Consider the following 22775-nt stretch of genomic DNA (forward strand, 5'->3'; position numbering starts at 1 on the left):
GTAATTAATATTAGAACCCAGTGTATAAGCCAAAGCAGTATGGATGAGGAAGCAAGAATAATTCCCTGAATTTTTTAATTCCCCACAGGAATCGTAAAGTAAAATAGGCAACAATTTCAGCTTGTTGACATTATTCACAAACATAACATAAGCATCCTTTTTAATGCAATAAAGTGCCAAAACTGAAAGAATGGAAAGATTCACAGAGAATTTAGATCTATTATAATCTCATTTTGGGGAGAAAGAAACTATCCCATGCAGTAGAACACTGGCTTTTATACAAGTCAGACACATAACCTGTATTAGTTATGGACAATAAATATCCAGGGTACAAAATCTTTAGGAAATCATAATCACTTTATTTACAGAACGTGCTCTAACAACAAAAACTGTATTGACTTTATTTTTGTCCCAAAATGTTTATAAACTGTACTATTTATTTATTTAAACAAAATTTAACTGGTGTTTCTTGAAGTAGTACTACACTCAAAGTACAGCAACGTGGTATTTAATTATTTCCACTGTAACAGATCCTCTGTTGAAGAATGTTCCTGTATTTAACACTGAAAGCCAAGACAGAGTTAAAACACCAGTGCTTCGATCATTAGTCTCTCCCCAGGTAGCGTAACTCTTGACTGTGATCTATGAATCTGAAACAACTTTATTTCCTCAAAGTCTAATTTACTCCATACACACCTGGAAATGCAACCCAAAACTGCCATCTTGATTTGAAAACAGGTAAACTTGCTTTTCACTACATTTGATCTTTTGCCTATTTATTTTTCTGTTCATTATTTCAGCTGCAAATGAACACAGCTGGGGGTCAGTCTTCTACTTGTGCTGGCTCACCTTAACTGGAAATATCTTTATTGGATTTCCCAGTACTCTTTTCTAATTAAACTGTGTTGTACATATCCCCTCCTATGACACTTGTAGTTTACTTCCTGGAGCTTGTGAAATTGTGAGAAAGGCTTTGTAAATGTAAAAGGTATTCTGTTACCTACTATCCTTGCTCCTTTTGTGCTTACAGATGAAGGAAAAATAGTAAAACAGAAAAGGAAAAATTTGCCAAACTCACAAAATTAATGAAATATTGCTCAGGGCTGTTGACCCAAGACAATTCTTTTCTCAATTACTTACGACTATTTCAGAGTTTGTCTTTTGCTCATTATTGATGGTCAAAGTTTCAAATGAGGAAATGTAACAAAAATTTTCAGGATGAAAATAAGGAGTTCACATAAAATATCTCTTATTTCTAAACACTGCTCTTGATGCTTTCTAGGAAGCATTAACATATGACAAATGTTACACACCAGAATCCATGATAAACAAAAATTCATGCACTAGTGTGCAAGGAATATCTAAATTCCTTGACGTTCTTCTCACATAGGTTCCGACACACTTTCAGTGAACTATGCTAACCTACTTCACAGCTGAATGGTTATAGTATCTAGTTCAGACTGACACATAATTAGTTTCACCTCACAATACAGAAGATTAGGACTTTATAATGTCACAAGAGATCAAAACTTGCTTCAGCTTCAAAGCCTTGTGTTAGTAGTCTGCACTCATTCTGTAGAAGCTGGTATAATCACCTTGCTTCCCTACAACTACAACCAGGTTTGGCAGGATTTCTCAAAACGTAGTTGCTATGATTTAAAATAAAATACTAACATTATAGACTTCACTAAATATTTTAAAAATAATTAAGCAATTCCTTACATTTTTCTTAAGGGTAGAGAAATGCCAAATGGAAGAAACTTGGAAAAATGCTCACAACAAATTTTTCTGTCCTCCTGTGGGGGGGTCACGGAGAAGAGAGGGAGAGGGAGGGAGGGAGATTTCATAAGCACTAACTGAAGAAAACCCCCCCATCTTTTTCTCTTAATAGGTGATGATAGGATAATTTTAAAAGAAGAAGCAGCAAGCTGAAGAGGAATGGAAAACAATCTTTCATGCCATCATGAAAGAAAAACAGAGCCAGCCAAACTAAAAGAAAAAATACTGTCAGTTATTTGAAATAACGACTGCAGCCAAGCAGAGGCATAGGCACAATGCTTCTCATTTTTTCAGGTCATACACACTGTTCACCAAAAATGTACTGAAGAAAATATCAGAAACATTAATAGAAGCAAATAGGAAGTTTTGACACAAAGTGTTCATGTATTGTTTGCTCATTTTAACAAGGTTTTATCAATGAGATCAGAGCTTTTAAATATAGAAGATGCACTAAGCAATCCATATAAATCATACAGACATACAGACTTGGATGTCTGTTTTCTCTACTGATACATATTTAAGAATTCCTATGCATCAATTTAGTATGTCCATAACACGAACAAATGACAACTGAAAGAAAAATGTTTTCTTATCCTCATTATGTCATAAAGAGATCCCCTGAATTCTTTTTTACCCATTTAAGTACTTCACTCACATATTTCTGAATTCTCTATGCAAACTCCTACTAAAATATTCGTTCACCTTGCTCAGAAAGTTATGCAAAAAGATGGGGACAGGAGGGAGGGAAGCATGACACTGGATAATTACAGCCACCACATATATTAACACTATCAGTGGAAGCACAGTTTACTCCAAATGTGTCTTGAAGATAGAGATTATAATGTAAATTCCCTCCTGAATACAGTTCAGGATAGCAAGACTGTGCATGCACAAGAACAAACACACAAGTGTGCTGGACTATGCTATTAGGACAGTCCATAGCATGTTCCATAATTACTCCAAGACATTTCTTTTAGAAGCAAAGGTCTAGCAACCCTTGAGTCAGGCTTAATTATTAGCCTGACTTTTCAAAATGCAAAATGTCCTAAGTAGTAGGAAATATATGTACAAAGCATCGCAGCCCAAAAATTTTTACATACAAAACTGTATCTCACTTTTTCCTACATAATAGGACAAAAAAAAGTAACAATTTATTAAAATGTAGGTACTGATTTTCACATTAGAGTAGAATCCATAGAATCAGAACCAAAGATCCAACCTTCTACTTGTCCGTGTAATCAAACCTCAGTTTTATACAAGTGGATGTAAATTACAGAAACTGTTAAAGTAGCAATGACAAAAGTGCTCAGGGTATATTTTTGGATCACAGCATAGGCCAGACAACAGTTCAAATCTGGGTGAGAGCTAGAAATCATGGTACAAATCCCAAAAGCTGATGTTGCAAATTTTAGGTAGAGGATAAAACATTTTTATGCTAAAGTATACTCATAGCACAGTGCATTTCATCTACTGATTGCAAATAGATTTATTATCTTCCTTAAAATTTTACTCTCAGTGACAGGCTGGAAAACTGCATTATTAGCCTCCAAAGGGAGGCTAACAAACTCATACACATGGAAAACAAATCTGGAATTCTGCACAGCCCTAAACTAACCACCCAGGTGAATTGCAGACATAACCAAGAAACTTTTCTTGCAAGAGTTCAATAAAACAGTACAAAGAAAGCCATAACTGACCTATTTTTTCCTTTCAAGTAAACCTCAGAAAGGTTCTGTGAAGAATTTTCAGAAGAGTTATTTCTGCACATACTTCTCAACATTTGAAAAAGCATGTTAATGTTATTTATTGGATCCAGCAGACCTCCGAAGGGCTTTCCAAGCACCATTCCTTTCATCTATGCATTCATCCATCCATCCATCCATCCATCAGGCATATGTTAGCAACAACTTTCCATAACTCCGGACTGAGAAAGAACTCTGCAGGATTCCCTTTGAAGGTCATAAATCTTGTTATTTTATCAGAAATAGCTAATATGTATCTCAGCACACTCCAGTCCCTGGATATGAATTATCTTAGTTTTATACTAAAAATTACCAGGCCCTGACAAATAATTATATTAATATTCTAGTGCCATTTTTAGATCATTATGCAATGCATGTATTTCCTCTTTGGTTATTTTATTACCAGTATATTCAAACTTTAAATGAAAAGGTATACTCTATTTTATACATGAACATTACATTTTCAGGTGGTACAGATCAATGTGAAGTTTTTACTTGAATGTTAATGAGACACTGTTGAGGAAAGTGTTATAAAGGACAATTTAATAATAGAAAAAAGTTAATAATCTGTATATATGGGAATGTCTACTTAATTACATGGAAAAAATACTCATGGGATAATTCTAGTTTTCCCATATAAACAGCCACAGAAGAAAATTAAAAAATGCTCATGTATCATCTACAGTTTAGAAGCGTTGTAAAGACAACCAGCTTTATCACACGTATGGAAGAGGTATTTTGCATATGGCCACACACAGCCTCAGAAGCAGTTTTATAAATCAGCATAAATCAGCACCACTTGCAAGAATACAGGCTGGAGTTCTGTGGAAAAGGACCTAAAATCTCAGCAGACAGAAAGCTCAGACACAGTCACTGGTAAGCCCTGGTAGCAAAGCCAGCCAGCAAACTCCTGGGCCAGTAGATGGAGGGAAGTGATTATCCCCATTCAGCACTCATTGAGGAATCACAGAGGCTGGCAGGGACCTCTGGAGGCCATCGGAGTCCAGCACTGCCCAAAGCCAATTCACCTGGCGCAAGATCCTCAAGGCCATGTGTACTCTGGTTTTGAACTTCCAGGATGAAGATTCTATAATCTCTCTGATCAAACAGTTCCAGAGTTCCATATTTACTGTGTAGATTTTATTTCAAATGTTTAAAAATAATTTCTTGTATTTCAAGATCACATCTAAAATACCACACCCAGTTTTAGGGACCCTGATACAAGAAAAAGGTAATAACTTCAGAATAAACTGAAGCAAGAGCAAAAGGTCACCAAGATGCTCAGAGATATGGAGCACATGCTCTTTGAGAGGCTGGGGAAACTGGGCTTGTTCAGCTTGAAGAAACAAAAGCTCCATGAGCACCTAATCACAGGCTGATAAAAATCCATGTTATCATGATGACCAACATCCATTTAATAGTGGAGCACAGTGGGAAGGTAAGAGACAAGCAGCACAAACAAAAAATGCTCCATCAGCCTACTGGGGAGAAGCTTCAACATAAGGACAAGGAAGCACTGGAATAGGTTAACCCTCAGAGACCAGGAAGTCTCTGTCTTTGGAGGGTTCGAGACCCAACTGGACAAAGCCTTCAGAAACTTAGTCTGATCTCAGAGATGGCCCTATACAGAGCAGAATTATCCTATGCTCTTACAATTTCAGACGCTGTCATTTGTTATCCTGAAATAAATAAGAAGCAACCGAAGTTCGGCATAGTCTTTCTGGGACAAAAGCTAAAGAAAAAATTTACAGCACTGACACATGAAGCACTGAAAAGGAAACCCATTACATACACCATCATCCAAAACTGACTGCTAGAAGACAGCTACAGATTTCAAGATTAAATGATATTTTAGAAAAAATAAAATTATATTTAAAGAGTCCTAGTATTTGTTAGATCAATTTTTAAATCAAACTTTAATCAAACTGCAATATGACATAGTTGCTTAGAAGCCTAAAATTAGAGGCAACCAACAGAGAAAGAAGATGCAAAGTAATCTAAGAACAAAAAATAGATTAAATTATCATGAAAGATCAAACATTAACTACTGGAAAAGTTCTGCAAACTCTCTATCTGGAGCCAAAAACATACTTGCATAGGAATCTCCAGATGACAAAAAAAAAAAAAAAAGCACAGAGGAATCTGCTAAAGCGACAGATGATTTGAACAAGTTTTTATTTCTTCTCTCAGTTGAGAACTCTATGCATGTCAGGAAGTGACTGTCCAGCTGCCCAATGCTATCTCCTGTTCTTTATTGCACAGGTCTCTGTGGTTCAAAGATGCATTCTTATATTAAAAATACATAGTCACACTAGATACATAAGAGAGGGAGGTAAGATGAGTGAGGAATGAAGAAATGTGGTAAAATTTGAGCAAGAGATGCAATATGTCTTAATAACACCTTTGACAATTCTAGAATCAAGAAAATGAGAGTGTCTGGATGGACTGGAAAAATAAATGAGTTTTTTGCTAAGAATAATAAAGGGGTACAAATACAATCATTCTTCCATTACACCCTTCTGCACTGAAAAGATGAAACATACAAAAAAAATGTATCTAGCTCATATTAGCCAAAAATTTCACAAGATGATCCTAACTGTTATCAAATTGCACTCTTTCAACTCATTCAACACTGGTAGGGCAACATGAAATTGAAGCTTATATTGACAAATAAATTAATGGAAATACTCTGCAGAGATTCTTTGATTGCAGTTACCACATGTCACATATCCCTGTACAGTTCTTTCAGACATCTCAGACAAAACCATCGCATACATCACACAGGAGCTTCTATGCCATATTTTCAGAGAAAAATGGTTGTGCATCAGAATACAAGTCAGCCAGAACTACCACATCACACAATGAGCCCACTGGGAATCTTTAAGGTTCATCTAGTCCACACCTCCTGCTGTGGGCAGGGACAGCTTCAGCTTGATCAGGCTGTTTAAGGCAACATCAGTCCTGACCTTGAACATGTCCAGGAAGAGGACATCCCCAACTACTTTGGGCTCCTCATCATAGAAAATGTACTCTTTATGTCCTATCTAAATCTACTTTCAGTTTGAAACGTTGCCCCTTGTCCTATCACTACAGGCCCTGGTAAAAAGTCTCTCTCCAGCTTTCTTAAAAGCTCCTTTTAAGTACTAAAAGGTTTCAGTAATATCTCCCCGGAGCCTTCTCTTCTCCAGGCTGAACAATGTCAGTCTTCTCAGCCTTTCCTCACAGGAGAGATACTCCAGGCTTCTGATCACCTTCATGGCCCTCTTCTGGACCCATTCCAACAGGTCTGTCCTGTGCTGGCATTCCCTCAAATGGCTGCAGTACTCCGGGTACAGTCTCACAAGAACAGAATAGAAGGGCAAAATCCCCTCCCTCACCTTGCTGCCCACCTGCTTTGCACGCAGCCCAGGACACAGCTGGCTTTCTGAGCTGCATGGGCACATTGCTGGTCATGTCCACCAGTTTCCCAAGCCTTTCTCTACAGGGTTAGTTCTTCCTACCAACTCAACCTGCAACTACGTGACTGTTTTATCTGTTACGTAAATTGGTATCATCATAGAAAGGAAACAAAATAGGAGAATGGGAGAAGAAAAGCAAGAAACCTTTTTATTTCAGTAGCACTGCAGTTGCACTGAATTAACTGTAACATCATTAGTCACACCACTACCATAATCTTTCAAGCCTCCTTTTGATAGATGAGTGCATCCTTTAATACATCCAACACTATTCCACTTATATAACAGCTTAAATTTTCATTGATGCAGCTTAATTCCATTGCAATTGTTTTCCATATTTTGTTTCTCAGTACCTGATGATTTTGTATGAAAACAGAATTTTAAGAAGTTACCTAACTGTGAACTTCCTTTCCTAGAAAAAAAATAAAGCAACAGGCCAGTGACAATGATGTTTCAGAAGCAAGTAAAATAGTTAAAGGGTTTGCATTTCTTTACTTGGCTTTCTTCCTTTCCAGTAGATTTCGAGCTCTCACTTTTTTTCTTTATAATTCTCCACATATTTTTGCTATGTGGTCAAATACTTCAAAATTTAGGAGTTCTGAGAGATTGACATAAGCAAACCAGCATTTGTTACAGGAATTGACGTGAGAAAATGAATATGCATTTCAAAAATCCTACACAAAACACTAAGCTATTTGACCTTTAACCAGGAGAAAACCACTTAAAACACCTTCAAAAAAGTTAAAGCCCTTTGTTGCTGACTCAATTCTATAACCATTTTGTCAAAAATGAACTGTTACAAGTTTCAATTCACAATGCACCTTAGACAATGAAATATTCATATTAAAACATGTCAAAGGATATGTAGACACCTCTAATCTTCATAAACTTTTAAGGCCATGAACATTTACACAAAAATCTACCATTATTAGATTCCAATTTGCTGCATGAAACAAAAAATTGTGCCTTCATTTATAGCTTTTCCACATAGAAAAAATTCAAACACTCAGTGAAGTAGCGCAAGTATCAAGTTTTAAACACGCATTTTAAAAATACGAATATAATTTCAGGAACTATTAAGACACCAATCACTTTTAGGTTGCTATATTAACAACTTAAAAATTAATAAATAAGCCAGGTTTTCACCACTTCAGTGAGATCTTGAGCAACTATTCTTCATGCTTGGCAACAGATTTGCAAAACTTGTATCTAGAACTGGAGGTTTCTGTTCTGCTCTAGAACATCAAACACAATAAAACATGCAGACATTTTGATGAAGAGAAGTTACACAGATTTTTTTTTTCCTTTCTATGCCAAATTCACAGTGAGTTTCTCCAATCAGAAAATCGACTTCTCCTCTGTTTTTCATAGATGTACTCTTTTTCAGCCTTAAAGTAATTCAAAGCCATGACATTAATCAGTTAACTCCACTACTTACAGACAGGAAAAATCAATTTACCTGAATGCCATCAAGCAACTTGCTCATGCACCAGTAACTGTCAGCTTCTATGTTCTGCAGCACTTCTTCAGGCAGACTGGAAACATCAAAATTTTCCACTTCTTCTTCTTCTGTTTCAGGAAAAGAGAGAAAGACAAGGCAATGAAGTGCACAGAATAAATAAAGAAAGAATGAGGAAAATAATTGAAAACAAAGGCAGCCACCACTTATCTTCTAGTCAGAAACCAATGCATATTTACTTTAACAGGGACTAAATGAATCATTTATTGCTCAACTGTGTCATCTAATGGCTTTAAATGTTAATGAATACTTAATTTCTTGCAGACTGTGAAAATCTCAAATCACGCCTGGTTAGCCAGAATTAATATATAATAAATTACTTTATTCTAAACATTTAACACCTGAAAGAGAATCAGAAGCACTTTGAGAGCCCTCAAGCTATATACGAACAATCCCTAAAGAAGATGACTATGTTTGCACCATGCACAGAATGTGCAAATATGTCGCCAGTGTTCACAGAAGAAAAAGCCCTGAAAAATACTTCTCAGAAAACCACTGAACTTTATTTGGAAAGCAGACTATAGATTTTCAAGGAGGATTTGTTTCTCAGGGAAGTATTTGGAATTAGAAGGAAATCAGACAAAAGAAAACAGATGATTCTCACTCACCATCCCCCAAAAGCCCTGTGATTAGCAACACTGGAAAAGCACAGAATCCAAAAGACATCTAATTCATGGAAACAGAGTCTATCACACAAGTGGGTTTAAAGAAATTCACACTTCAACATGAACCACAATTTTAAATTGTCTTTTTAAAGGCATAGAATCTGAATTAATCAATTTTGAAAAGAAACGGAATGTGCTGTCCTGACACCTTACTCCCAAAGTTCCCAGAAGAGTGTTATTTAACATGACCTCTGAAGGCTCTAAAGAAAAATTGTAGCTTCATTCCTGCAGCAGCTCACAGTGCCTTACTGTATCAAAATGAGTATCAAGGAAGGATCTGTCCCAGTCCTGGTTTATTCTCCAGGAGAGGGAGGTGCACAAGAGATTAATTCTACCTAAACTGTGTATAGCATACCCAAGAAGGAATTTCCTCCATTACACACCTGCAAGGTAGCATAGAATAAGAAGAGAAAGGCAAGAATATGTATCTTAAAACTCCTCTATTACCTGTCTCTTAGCTTTGCAGTATGCAATTAGAGATGCCCAAGTACATCTTTAGGTTGCCACATTTGGTTATGCTACCTTAAAGCACTTATTTGTCCATTGGTAATAACTATTATCATTACATATGTTTTAGAATAATTTTAACATACCTGTGATTACCACTACTAGGAAACACTGGTAGCAAGGTGCTACCAAAGCATTCCTTTGTGCAGTGTTTTCTATATGTGGGTATACATCTTCTAAGGGATCAATGGTTTTGGACTGTGAAATATTAATAGCTGCAGAACAAGAAGATTAGGTTGTGCTAATAACGTATTACTTTAGATAGGGAAATCTGGTAAATAAAACGGGACTGCAGCATAAAATATGGGATGATCTCAGAGGTGGCAGGGTTGTAAACAATGAACCAATAGTCATTTACAGGTAATTAAAGGAATGCCACCTTTGCATTGGAGTACAGTTTTACAAAGCCAGTTTCTAGAAACAAAAGCATATTTCAAACACCCTATATAATAAACTCCGATGTAACACTACCTTTCAAAACAATGACTGAGCAGCAGACTGCAGCACCAGTATATTTTAATAGCACATCCTTCTGTGAGGAGGAAGAAAGTCTTTATGTCAGCAGCATTTTCCTCCCAGTAAAAAGGAGGGAGAAGCCCCTCAATGGACAGCAAATTCTCTCAATGCTCTATGGAAACTGAGGGTAGCACTGGCAGTAAGCAGGAGTGAACACTCCTCCTCTCAGCCTTCTGGCCCCATCACTTTCTCTCTTAGATTCTTCTCATAAAAGACAGGTTCTAGAACAAATCTGGCTTCATCTCACCTATTAAACTTAATCCCTCCACAAAAAAAAAAAAAAACATGTTGAGAAAAGAGCATAACATAATATAAAAGTATTTTCATGCTAAAAATGCTTGAATTCAATAGAGATAACAAGAAAAGTTTGAAGGAAGGCATACAGGTCAGCAGAAGCAGAAGAACCAAAACATTTTGAAATAAAGAAATCTAACTCAAATTAGACAAGTAGCCAAAGTGATGTACATTTAGCAAAATTAATCCAAATTGAAATGCCAGTTCTGCAGCTAAAAAAAAAAAAAAAAAAAAAAAAAAAACAACAAAAAAAACACCACAAATAACAACAACATAAAGGTCTCTGAGAGCCCAGAAAAAGTTGCAAAGAAATATCAACATGTTCACTACTAAGTCCACAAACAGAAAAATTACTAAGAGTACTCACTCTTCTGTAAGTAAGACTTATAGAAAAACTGAAAATTGCTAGACTTAAAAGACAAAGAAAAGTAAATTTAAGATCACAAGTTTAATATGAACCTGTTAAAAACATCAATTTTAAGTATTTATCTGTCTACCTCCAACCTGATTTGCCTCAAGACTTTAAACCTCACAAAGACAACCCCATCATTTTCAGCAGAGAGGCTCTTTTTAACAGTTTCAAAAATTAAAACTAAGGATAAATATCTGCACGAATTTAAAAAAGAAAAACTTTTCCAAATAGAAAAGAAAATTAATGATGTATCCACTACAGTAGGAAAAAAAAACTTTGGTACATCTTATACATATTAACTCACAAAGAGGTCTTACAATTATACAATTTATAATACTTTCATAAACCAGTGCCCCGTTGAAAAAAAAATTCTAGTTAATATTTTTAACTTTTATTTTAATATTTCAAATGGCAAAAAAAAGAAGCAACTCATTCTCACTCTGCCTCACTATGTCTACAGGAAAAAACAGTAAATGTATCAGAGTTCCTCATATTTATATAAAACACAAACATATACTGAACGGTCTTTCCTTTGAATGAAGTCTTCAGGCCCTCCTCCACTAAACATTTGCTGAAAGAATGAGATTATAACTACTTTGACAATGTGCTCCTTTGCAAATTTTCTGCCTTGGAGCACCTTTTCTTTTCATGACACTGTTATCACATTTCTGAATGAAAAGGCGCCTATAAACCATAGCACAACACACATGGGTATGAAAAGATAGCAAATGAAAAAGATTTCCTATGTTCTTTCTCATCTTTCTTATCTTACCTCATTTTTGTCCTCTCTCAAAATCTACCATTTCAGACTATATTCTCACATCAGGTTTTAAACCAACAAAAAAGTTGAAGATCCATATAAACAAAGGTGAGCATCTTCACCTCCCTTTACAGTCAACTAAGAAAACCAAGAAGTGACAGAGTACTACCTGACTTGTTTTAAACTAGAAAGATAAATAAATCAGATGAATCACAGTAAAAAAAGTCTTGTTTCTCAGTATTAACCATAATTTTCTCTTAAAAGGATTGCCTCAGAATGCAGACCTCTAAACTGTGGAAGTCTAAATTCAGCTGAAATAAAGCTTTAAACACCCCCAAATGATCTGCCATCCTGTGACTGAACTACCTGCAAGCTGTGAGAAAACCAGGGCAGTTTGTGAGGGTAGGCTTAATGAGGCAACTTGGACAGCAGCAACACTCCAGCATTAATATTTTTGGAAAAACTAGATTCTGAGTGTTCAGATAGAGATGGATTATGAAATCAGAATGATCTTTTTTTTTTCCCTGAAAAATACAATATAGCTCTTAAGAAATATCTTTGATGGTTCCAATTACTGTTCATCAGAGGCATGTTCCCCAAGCACAAAGAGGAAGACAGGACAGGCCTTTCTAAAAAGAACACAAATCTGACATAAATTCACTACTCTAAGTAAAATTCTCATTATTCCAAAGGGAACAACAGATATAGATAGCTTTTAGCATCTTTTCTTCAATGAAAGAATTGGCAGTCCCCAATTATAATGTCACAGAACCAAATGCTCAGCCATTACAGACATAAAAATAGCTGTTTTATGAAGTACTTGTCCAGCTGTCTTGTTTTGTCTCCCCTCTGAAGAGATATCCAAGAACATTTTGCTTTTCTGTGGCTTAAAGATTGATCTTTAGCAATTCCATAAGCCTCTTACACACAAAATAATTATTTCAAGAACTTTTATATGTTCTTTAAATATATAAGCTACTTCTAGACCAATTTTCAATCCCATTGTGCTTCCAAAGCATCATATGAAGTCATCTCTTCTGAAGTCAGATAATAAAGTTTTGAAATTAAAAAAAATCTAATTAAGGATTTAAGACAACTCAGTTGCATTTCTATTGTACCCTGGCAGTATTTCCCCTGTGTAATGCAACTGTGTCAACCTTTGGCTTAAAATTCTGCAACCAAATATTCCAATGAATAAATCTAATTACTTGAAGCTATACAAAAATATGGTTTCATTAAATCAGCTACGATATATATTTTTGGATATGTTACATTAACTTGTACTTTTTGATTCAAATGTGGTGTATGATGAACAAGGAGCTACACTATGGAAGCATCAAGAACTCTTCTAATAAAGATGGCACAGTATCACAAAAGCAAAGTCTCAAACAAGCAAGTGCTCAGTGAAGTCAGTGGTTTCTGCTCCACCAAACCACCTTACATTGCTACAGTTTATTGAGGAAGTTCAAAACTGACAATGAATATCCAAATGACCCTTTTCCACAATACAAATGGAATTTAAAAAGCCTATCCATTTTGACAACAAGCTCCAATTAAGGAACATTTGATTGGCAGAATCAAATCATAATCTACAAAATCATATGCAAAACCATAATCTACATATTTAACATTTATTTGGGTATGTACATAGAGCAAAATGCTTCTTTTTCTCTGCAGTTTTAATGGGAAAGGCAGTCAAGCTCCACGTTGGCACATTGGTCTCCCTCTCTTTTTTTCTTTTTTTTTCTTTTTTGGATGAACAAATAAACACACTAGAAAAGTTTTGAAAGAAAAATACAATGGATTTCAGGAAAAACAGAAGCAAAAATAACAAAATAACCATCCCAAAAGTATATGAGATATTATTTGTGCTTGTGAACATAATTGCAATTTCTGATTTTAAGTAACTTTAAATTTGTCTTCAGTGAGTGAAATCTGAATGGACAGTAATATAAAGACTGAATAAAAGAATGTGGACAGAAATAGGAGGTCAGTATGTGCGATATCTGGGGGAGAAAAAAATCACTGCCTAAAACTTCTCAATTACAAAGTCTTACAGAAACATTTCTTATCTTCCTCAGTTTCCTGTGGAGATCTTTATGATGTTATCTATACAACTGTAAAATACAGGAAAATAGTTGCCTGGAGGAAAACTGTTGTAGCATGGAGCCTGTTACATGCTGATCTGAATATGTGCATTGCTGTACGCATGGTGTTAACTCTTCTTTACCACTCCCAGGGTATGATTCTGAAACTTCCCATCATGCAAGAAGACTAACTTTTTCTAAACAGCTTTAACTGGATCCACCCACAAAGATAGAGACATAAGGATAAAATCAAAATTTAAAAAACATCGCTTACTGCTACTTACAGATTTTGTTTCCCAATGACAGCAGAAAGTAAACATGCTACACAGTTTGCCTCCACTGAAAGTAGGTTTTAAGTCAAGATTAAGGCTAATGGATGATTTTGTTCGAAGTTGTTCAGAATGTTAAAATTAAGTTCACATCTGATCTCTCTCTTTTAGATGTAATAGATTTCTTCTAAGGAGTGCTGGAATTTTACTAATTCAGTACAGATCAGGGGTATAAATACATACAACCAACAAAAAGGTAGTTTTCATTCAAAACTTCTCTAAATCTGTTACCAACACCAAAATTCAGTCTTTATAAAGTGTGAAAAAAATAAATGTAACTTGATAGTTTTCATACATCATTACACTAAGCAAGATTCTACAAAAGCTATCTCCATTAAATAAAGCACACATTCTCTCAAAGGATTTCTTTTAGTGAAATGCACATTTAATTGTGTTACTAATGTTTTAACTGTAGCTTTTTATATTGAAATTGTTTTTCAACACTCAGAATCAGCAGAACTCAGAGGAACCCAATGGAGTGCGAGGTAGGGGATAAAATGGATGGCAGGGTAAAAAAAACCTTGTGCTGAAGCCCAAAACAGACTGCAAGACCACCAATAAATTATGATTGCTCTTTACACACACCCAACATACAAAATAATACATAAAAAACATTAGTTCAGTTAATGAGTTGAACGTAATAGGGGTTTTTTTTAGCATTAATTTGTGTAAATGTAAAAAAACCATTACCATATACCTGAAGTCCAAATTACATATCTCTTGCAGCAGTGCAAGAAAACCATTCTGACCACAGATGCACAGCTTACTTTATGCTGCAATCTACTTCAGGTGTTGCATCTCCAGTCAGACCTAACACAAAGGTTACCATCCAAGTATGCCAAAAAGTACACCAAAAGTACCCATCCAAAGTACAAAATCATACACATATGACTGCATGCAGAAGTGCACAGTAATATTTCCACAGCTAGATCTTTCATATTCCATTCCAAACCCAAGTTTTCAAAAAGATTTATTAAACACCTATTCAGTCATTGCTGCACTAAGGCAAAGTTTTTCTAAGATCAGGACATAATAGAGCATTTAAATGTAAATTCTTTCAGTAACAATTGCCTAATTAAATATGCATATTACCATATCAATATCTCCAATTGAAAAAGTCCTAGTTACATATTAATCTTCAGAAATAGCTCTTGAGCTGTTAAGGATTAATCACCAAAGTAAAACCTTCCCTTTTCTTTGTGGTACTGCAGTCACAAAGGTAAAATTTGGAAAAAAAACTTAATCATCTCATCAGTCCAGGCTTAGGTAAACATGACCTTATTGCATTTCAAATATTCCCCTACAACCAGTCATGTTCTCACATACATGATATATTGACAACTTGTCTATTTTAACATTGTTAGCAATCTTGCATTTCTTTTCAGTTGATCCTCTACAATTCCCTTCAGATGCAACAGGAAGCAAGATAAATAATATCTTTATACATCCATATAAGAATGATGTTTCAAACATTAATCATTATATTTTATTAACATGAATTCTCTAAATAATGTTATTGCACGTGGCAACTTTTACAATCTTGTGTGACTTGGCAAGGAAGGTAAATCATCCTGTCCAAAAACACTGTAAACTTGATCACATGGACTGAACTTCTATGCTTATCAAAACTAATGTATGACCCCACAAGTACTCTCAATTTGCTCTATCACAAAAGAGTAGATACTTCATATACTTTTTCTTTAATTCCAGATTCTGTATGAAAGTAATCAGTAAATCAGTCAGAGACTTCCTTTAGTGGGCCCATATTGCTTGCCAGTAAGATCTTTTCTTCCCAGGCTTTTTCTTGGCTAGATTTTAATGGCAAACATCTTTTTCCTCCACACTAAATAATCAGAATTTCCCCTTATTTTATATTCATTAACGCACTGCACATATATACACAAAAACAGACCGGTTTTTAAGGATGATAAATTTATTTGAAAAATGGAAACTCTCAGGTCATGTTGCAAATTAAATAAAAGATATTGATTCCTCATAGGCTGCAGACTGAGATTACTACTCCACAAGTCAGACAGGAGGAAGATAAAAAGCTCTATGACCAAAACAGAGTACAAAGGAGAATTAAGTTAAACTGGTGGTATCAACAGGTCTTCGACTCACAGAACTTGCATAATGCCAAATACAGGATTGAGAACCTCTTCCACACAGGTGAGAAATGTGCCAGTAAATGCAGTTTGAAACTAGAAGGAAGAGGATAAGCCACATCCTTGGGTGTAACATTATTATGAAACAGGAGCCTTCAAAGCTTCTAAGATGGCAGCCCTTCTTAAAAATGGATTTCAGCAACAATGAACACAATGCTCAGCACTAATTCTTCTCATAGTGCTCACTTAAATAAGTTTGCTACTGTCAATGAAAGCAGCTTGCCAAGGAGAAGCTGTTCATGTGACATCAAATTAAGGGACTCATAATTAGCAACCAGTATATGCATGATGAGCACAGAATGCTGATGAGTATTTTCTTAGAATGCCTCATAAAGGAATTCCCTGAGAAATTCAAAAGGTGTTTTGAGAATAGGAAATGAAAGATTAAAGGTTGAACATGTCTTCCACATTGCATTTTTAATTAGCTGGTTTGTGCTTTATCATTTAATTTTTTAAAGCATCGACACATATATCCACAAACACACAGAGACAAAACATCAAGTGTGGGACAAGAGCAAATCATAGTGTTGTCTACAAGTTTAAAGCAAACCTCAGGAACACAGGCCTTCCCTGTGTTCAGGTATGGGACTGATCAGAGAGTTACTTCAGAACTATCACTCCAGCACTGGAAAAGCCTTCAAAAAGAATCTGTAAATTAATGTAGTTTTGAAAAAAAACTATTTATTGGAGACAGAAAAAAATCAACTGAAAAAAGGCTACAATGTATTTTAAAGATAAAGAAACCAGTGTATGTAACTGCATATGCAGGGGTGAACTTTAAAAGTACTGAAAATTAATACTTCTTTACTGAAACTAGTAAAAAAAAGGTCAAAAAAAAAGAAATTGTCTTGCACGTAATTACTTAATAATAGAAGGCTGGCAAGAGAACTCATTTGAACAATTTCATAAACAGCAATATGTTTGATATATTTCCTGGATAACTTAAAAAGCTCAAAGGTTCAACTCTAACTTAGGTAAATATAAAAGTAATACGAATTAACCAAAAACTTCTGCATAAATATAAAAACTTCTAAAAATTCAGAAATGTAATTTTTCCTGGGAATGAAGACTGAAAAATTTGCCACTGTCACATAAGCTCATCTACATAGACCATAACTCTGTGTAAGTATAACTTTACCCACTCATGAAGCAATTTTTATATTAACCCATTAATGCCATTGAACAGAATAACAAAATAAGTTCTCAAAGAAAAATGGACGGCAGATGTCCCTCAGTGACATCCCCTCATGTCTACAACAGTGACAGTTTGCTGCAACCCACACTATACAATATCCATTTATCAATTGGCTATATATCAATTTTCTTAACCAAAATTACATGTGTTTAGTAATCTCCCACATCATTCACAGCTAATAAGAAATCCACCTTACAGATTTCTTGCCTTATTTACAACAGAAATTAAGTAACATCCATTATTTCTGCTTTTTAGCACAAACTGCAAATACTGAACTTGAAGAAGCATATTTGAGGAGAATGCACTCTGCAGGAAACACTAGCTCTTATATTGCTTAATTGCTGAATACATTCCTTAACTACCTTAATCTGCTGTGATTCACACTTTTCTGATGAAACTGCTACATATGCTTCTGAGGCAAAAAAGCCACAAGGCTTGCTTTTTTCCTAAAATTCAAACATGTTTTTACATATTATATAGATATTTACTGTCAAGAAAAAGAAATAATCAAACCTCTAGGAAAAAAAAAGACTTCTCTGTCTGTTCAAAAATAGTAGTATGATCTCTAATTTTCTGCAACAATGCTACTGTAAGAAAGGTAGTTGTCTTTAAATTTCAGTCACACCACAGTAAATTTTTATGTCATGATTAACTAAAAATGGAACACGTAAATCAGTTCACAAATGTTTTTGAGGAGAACACAATTCAAAAGCATATTTTTATTAAGTACTGGGTTTTGTCAAAATGAATGTGCTATAAAAGGATTAAGTACTTTCTGCTTCTATGAAATAATGTATTGAAAGCCTACAGAAGAAAAACTAATTTGCAAGAAAACTTCCCTCCCCCCCTTTTTTTGGTTATTGTGCTTAAATATGTAATTTTTCACTTCTGCTTTAAAAGTTTGTTTTCCACAACTTAAAGTAAAAATTTAAAATATCAGATTTCTCAAATAAGAAACAAGCAAAATATCCCCATGCTAATGAAAAAACCCAATGACTTTATAACTGTGATCAAAAAAGGTTTGCATTTAAACTATAAGCAAAGCCAACTCAAACTGAGTTCCAGCACACACACCTCTGACATTGAAAATAAGACAAACCTTTTTTTCTTTACAATTCTTTTTAAAGCAGTGATCCAAGTAATTTGAAAATCTTTTCTTAGATCTTCAGCTGCTACTGATATATGCAACAGGACTAGAATGTTACACTTCTACCATTTGTAAAGCATGTTGTCATTACTTAAGCAACTCTTTCTCTTGTAGCTTTTCTTCCCACAAGTTACTTCAAAATATCCACACAAAGCTGTGATATTTGGATATCAAAAGCCACTTTCAGTGGCATAAAAGCCATTAAAGTAATTTCCCAGTCTGTTGGAAAGCATGCTTGAGAAGACTTAGATCTGGAAGTGCAACCACCTCTGTGCCACTTCACTATAGAGAGATGATCACTAATTATAACTATATGGAGACCATGGGGAGAGGAGAAATAAGAATGCAGAAGCGAGAACTAAAATAGGCTGCTCCCTTTGGAATACGCCTCTCCCATAGCTATATTTATTGCAATTAACTTCCTTCTTCACAATTCTTCCATTTTTATATCTGAAGAAATCTTATGGTTTCTCTTCAATTTATTTTACTCCTTCTACCACTATTCAAGATTTTTTTTTGCATTTATTCCCATGACCCAGCATTTCCAGTCTATAGTTTCAAACAGAATACCCTTCACTAATGTCTCATTACTTTCTCATAGTATGAGTCTATTAGTTCCCTAATTCCCTTCAAAAATGAGATTATATAAACCACAAAATGTATTTCAAACTCGAGAAATGCACCGTTTTTTTACATTAGCATTCATATTATAAAATTAATTTCATTTTTAAAATACCAAGAGTGTGCCCTAAGTACCATGAAATAGTACATCTTTGGACAGATACATTTGAAAATTTCAAAACGCATATATTGATGTAAAACAAATTTTAAAAGCAGATAATATAAACACACATCATCCTATGCAGTAAAAGAGGACTTTCATTGACAGATTTAGTATATACATGGGGAACAATAATTCTTTTTCCTCAAGTTCTTTCTAGCATACATCAGAGAAGGAAGAAAAAAGCAAACTTGAATAATACAAAAATTCTGTGATTTACAAGACAAATCTGAGTTAGCTGAAAACATCAAACACTTCAGATCAATAGAAAGTGTAGACCTGATGCTCTAACATCAATAATGTTATTATAATGTTAGGAAGAGTAGGAAGAGTAGGAAGATGATTGTAATCTCACACCTACAGATTTAGTAAAAAAAAAAATCATAAAATGACAATTACCAATTTTTCAGTTCCTATTTTATGCCACCAAGGATTAAAAATTTTCATTTAATTCCCTACTTCACAGGAAACCCAGTCATACACATCTTTAGGAAAACAACATTTAAAGAGTGGTACACTGAAGCTAGTACTACCAGCCATCAGAAATCATTAGGTCTGAAAAATCCTCTGTCCAACACTTATTTTAACCTTTGAGAAAGTAGGTGTTCGCTTCCTCCATAGTTGCTCTTAAAGCTTTTCTCCACAGCCAACCTTTCTTAATCCATTTAGATACCTTTTTTAAAAGCTTTTAAGTCAAATACAGAAGAAAAAAATGCAGCAATTTACTACACTTTCAACTAAAATATGATAATTAGTTACAATACTGTTTTGAAACATTTATTTATGTAGGGTAAAGTGACAGGTTTCAGACTCAGAGCACAGCAACTTTATATGTAGGTAGGTGCTATTCTGAAAAAAAAGTTATACAGATTGCCCTTTCTTTGAAGATCACTTAAAAATTTAAAAAATTCAAAAGACTAATAAACCTTAAAATTTCAGGCATTAAGGGCGGTTGGGTGGGTTTTCGCTTGTTTTAAACAGATACTCATAAGAGACTATGAGCAATTAATACCATTACTCAAAATACTGATTTTCTCTCACATACAAAGCTAAAAATAACAGGCAATTAAGCAGTTGGATATACTGAAGATAATGTCTCTTTTCCACTTCTGGCAGCTATTGTTAACAACAGCTAGAGAATTCTAACTATAATTAGGCTTTCTCCACCGCAAAATAGATAGAAGCCTTTTTAAAAATTATCCACAAAAACAGTTTTAGTTGAATTACATTAATTTTTTCCTGAAAAATAGTAAAGCTGAGCTACATCCTATTTTGTCAACTAATACATCATTATGATTTAAGTATCCAGGACTATTACTACTCTATATCTGTAATCAAATTGAAGAAGGAATTTTATCACAGCCCACACTTTTTTCAAGCTAGAATATGTGCCAGTTGATAAGAACAAGAATTTTCATTTTACAGTTTGTATGGTTTACTGAACAGATTCTCAAGACATTCATTGTTTCAGTGGTCATGAAGAGTACTGGAGTTATTTTCTCCATTGCATCAATATGATATGACTTTAAACAATTTGATTACTAAGAACTATAAATGTACTTTAAAAAAAAAAGTCAGATTATAGAAAATGTGACAGAATTAACATTTTAAAAGTCTACATAGGAAAAGCAAAGGAAGGGGGCAAAGCACAAGTCTATTGGATGCAACAATGCATCCAACATTTCAGATGAACTACTCTAATTAGCTCAGAAATCTGGCAGTATATTAGAGAGTGAAATAAAAATTGAAAGAAAAAACTGGTTTTGTAAAACTGCACTGTCTATAATTAAGTCAGAGTCATTCAAGACAGTACTAGAAGCAAAATAATAGAAAAGAAGGTTGCTATATCCTTGAGCTCTCTGTTATGCTGCCTAACCTGCTAAACAAAAAGTAAGTGTAATTCACAAACCCTTATCATGCACGTGTATTTGGACTAAATAATGCTAATTATTTAGCATTAATGCTAAAGCAGCCTCAGTGCTACCTGGCACTAACACAGACTTTGCTTCTCTCTTCTTCCCTAACATGCTCTTATCCCCACATCAGCACTCATTCTTCTCTGATCCTCAAGATGAGAGCAGATAGTTAAATAATTCAGTTTATTATGGGCCTAGTTTACAGCCAGTAAACTGTGCCCAAGGAAAGCCAATGCAGACCAAAAACAGAAGACAAGAATGCACATCTTAGGTTGGAAAAGAAAATGCAAAGCCACCTGTTTTGACAGCAGAAAGTTCTGCTTCAGCTGTGTCATCAGAGTACACAGCAAGCAAACCTTTTTGTGACCAACTAAACCTAATCTGGGAATACTCAAACATGTGACTCCAGTGTCAAGCTTAAGGAATAGAGAAATGAAGCTGGAACAGGCAGGGTATGATAACGTCTTGAAAGAACGAATGGGATCTGAAGATTCTTCAGCACATAAGAATCCAGTTCATGCTGTCCCAAGCCCTCAAAGGAATCAAACACATTAATGAATAAAATAAATGCAGCAATATACTACCCAACTACACATAGAGTTACTTGTAGGTATATGCTCAGCTGCTCATTATTGACACCTTCTCTCATGGGTTACTATATTCTAAAATATGCCAAAATTGGGTTGGTGCAATTAGCCAAAAATCCACTAACTAAAGAAGTAATCACTTAATTTTATCAAAGCCTATAGAGAGCACTTATGCAAACAGATCCAGTCACAGAGTTGATACTAAATGCCACCACAAGCCTCCAGTAGGTTAAGGAACTAGGGAAAAACAGTAGGGAACAAACTCTACCACTAGCAAGTCACCTACAAACTGTATATTCATTAGGACTTTTATACTACTGTAACTAAATTGAAAAATAATCCTTAAATTTAATGGTTTTATAACTCTAAGCCAGAAGAAAGTGCCCACTGCAAAATGAGTCCACTGCAACTAAAAGAGTAATATTCCAACAAGTCATGCTAAAAGATAAAGATTAATTTGTCCAAGTAAATAATTAAAATAATTACACAAAAGGATCAAAAGATTAATAGGAATTTATAGCTCACTGGTTGCTATCAATCAATCTTCTCCATTATACAAGTTCTGCCAACATATTTGCCCTTTTTCATGCTCCCTTACTCCCTAACCCCTCACAAACTAAGCATGAGATCTCCTCTTAATACTATATCTGTTTCCCCTAGTTCTGTTTGGAATGTCTCCAAATATCTTGCTTTATGAACCAGACAGAATAGTATAACATGGTGAGCACTGCTAGCTGACAAACAATTCAAAGAATTCAGTGCTAGTTATTTTGACATGGATTCTGCTACTTGTTTAAAGTGAATAAAAGGATGCAAAATAGTACGGTTTCTTTGTCCAATTAGGCCTGAAAAACAATATTATATATTAATAAAGACAATTTCTCAGACATTGTGAATAATTCATTTTTTCTTAAGTGAG

General features: G+C 34.7%; 1 protein-coding gene across 2 annotated transcripts in view; it reads right to left on the minus strand.

The window, feature by feature from the left end:
- The window catches only part of TBC1D22A (TBC1 domain family member 22A), a 146429-nt gene that overhangs the window by 87115 nt on the left and 36539 nt on the right, over positions 1 to 22775 (minus strand). For both annotated transcript variants that reach the window (XM_083859536.1, XM_083859537.1), the window contains exon 9: positions 8436 to 8545. In XM_083859536.1, the coding sequence (XP_083715662.1) occupies positions 8436 to 8545 (110 nt within the window). The remainder of the gene's footprint in view (positions 1 to 8435; positions 8546 to 22775) is intronic.

Source organism: Zosterops lateralis (assembly GCF_965231275.1).
Source record: "Zosterops lateralis genome assembly, chromosome: 4".
Lineage (NCBI taxonomy): Eukaryota > Metazoa > Chordata > Aves > Passeriformes > Zosteropidae > Zosterops > Zosterops lateralis.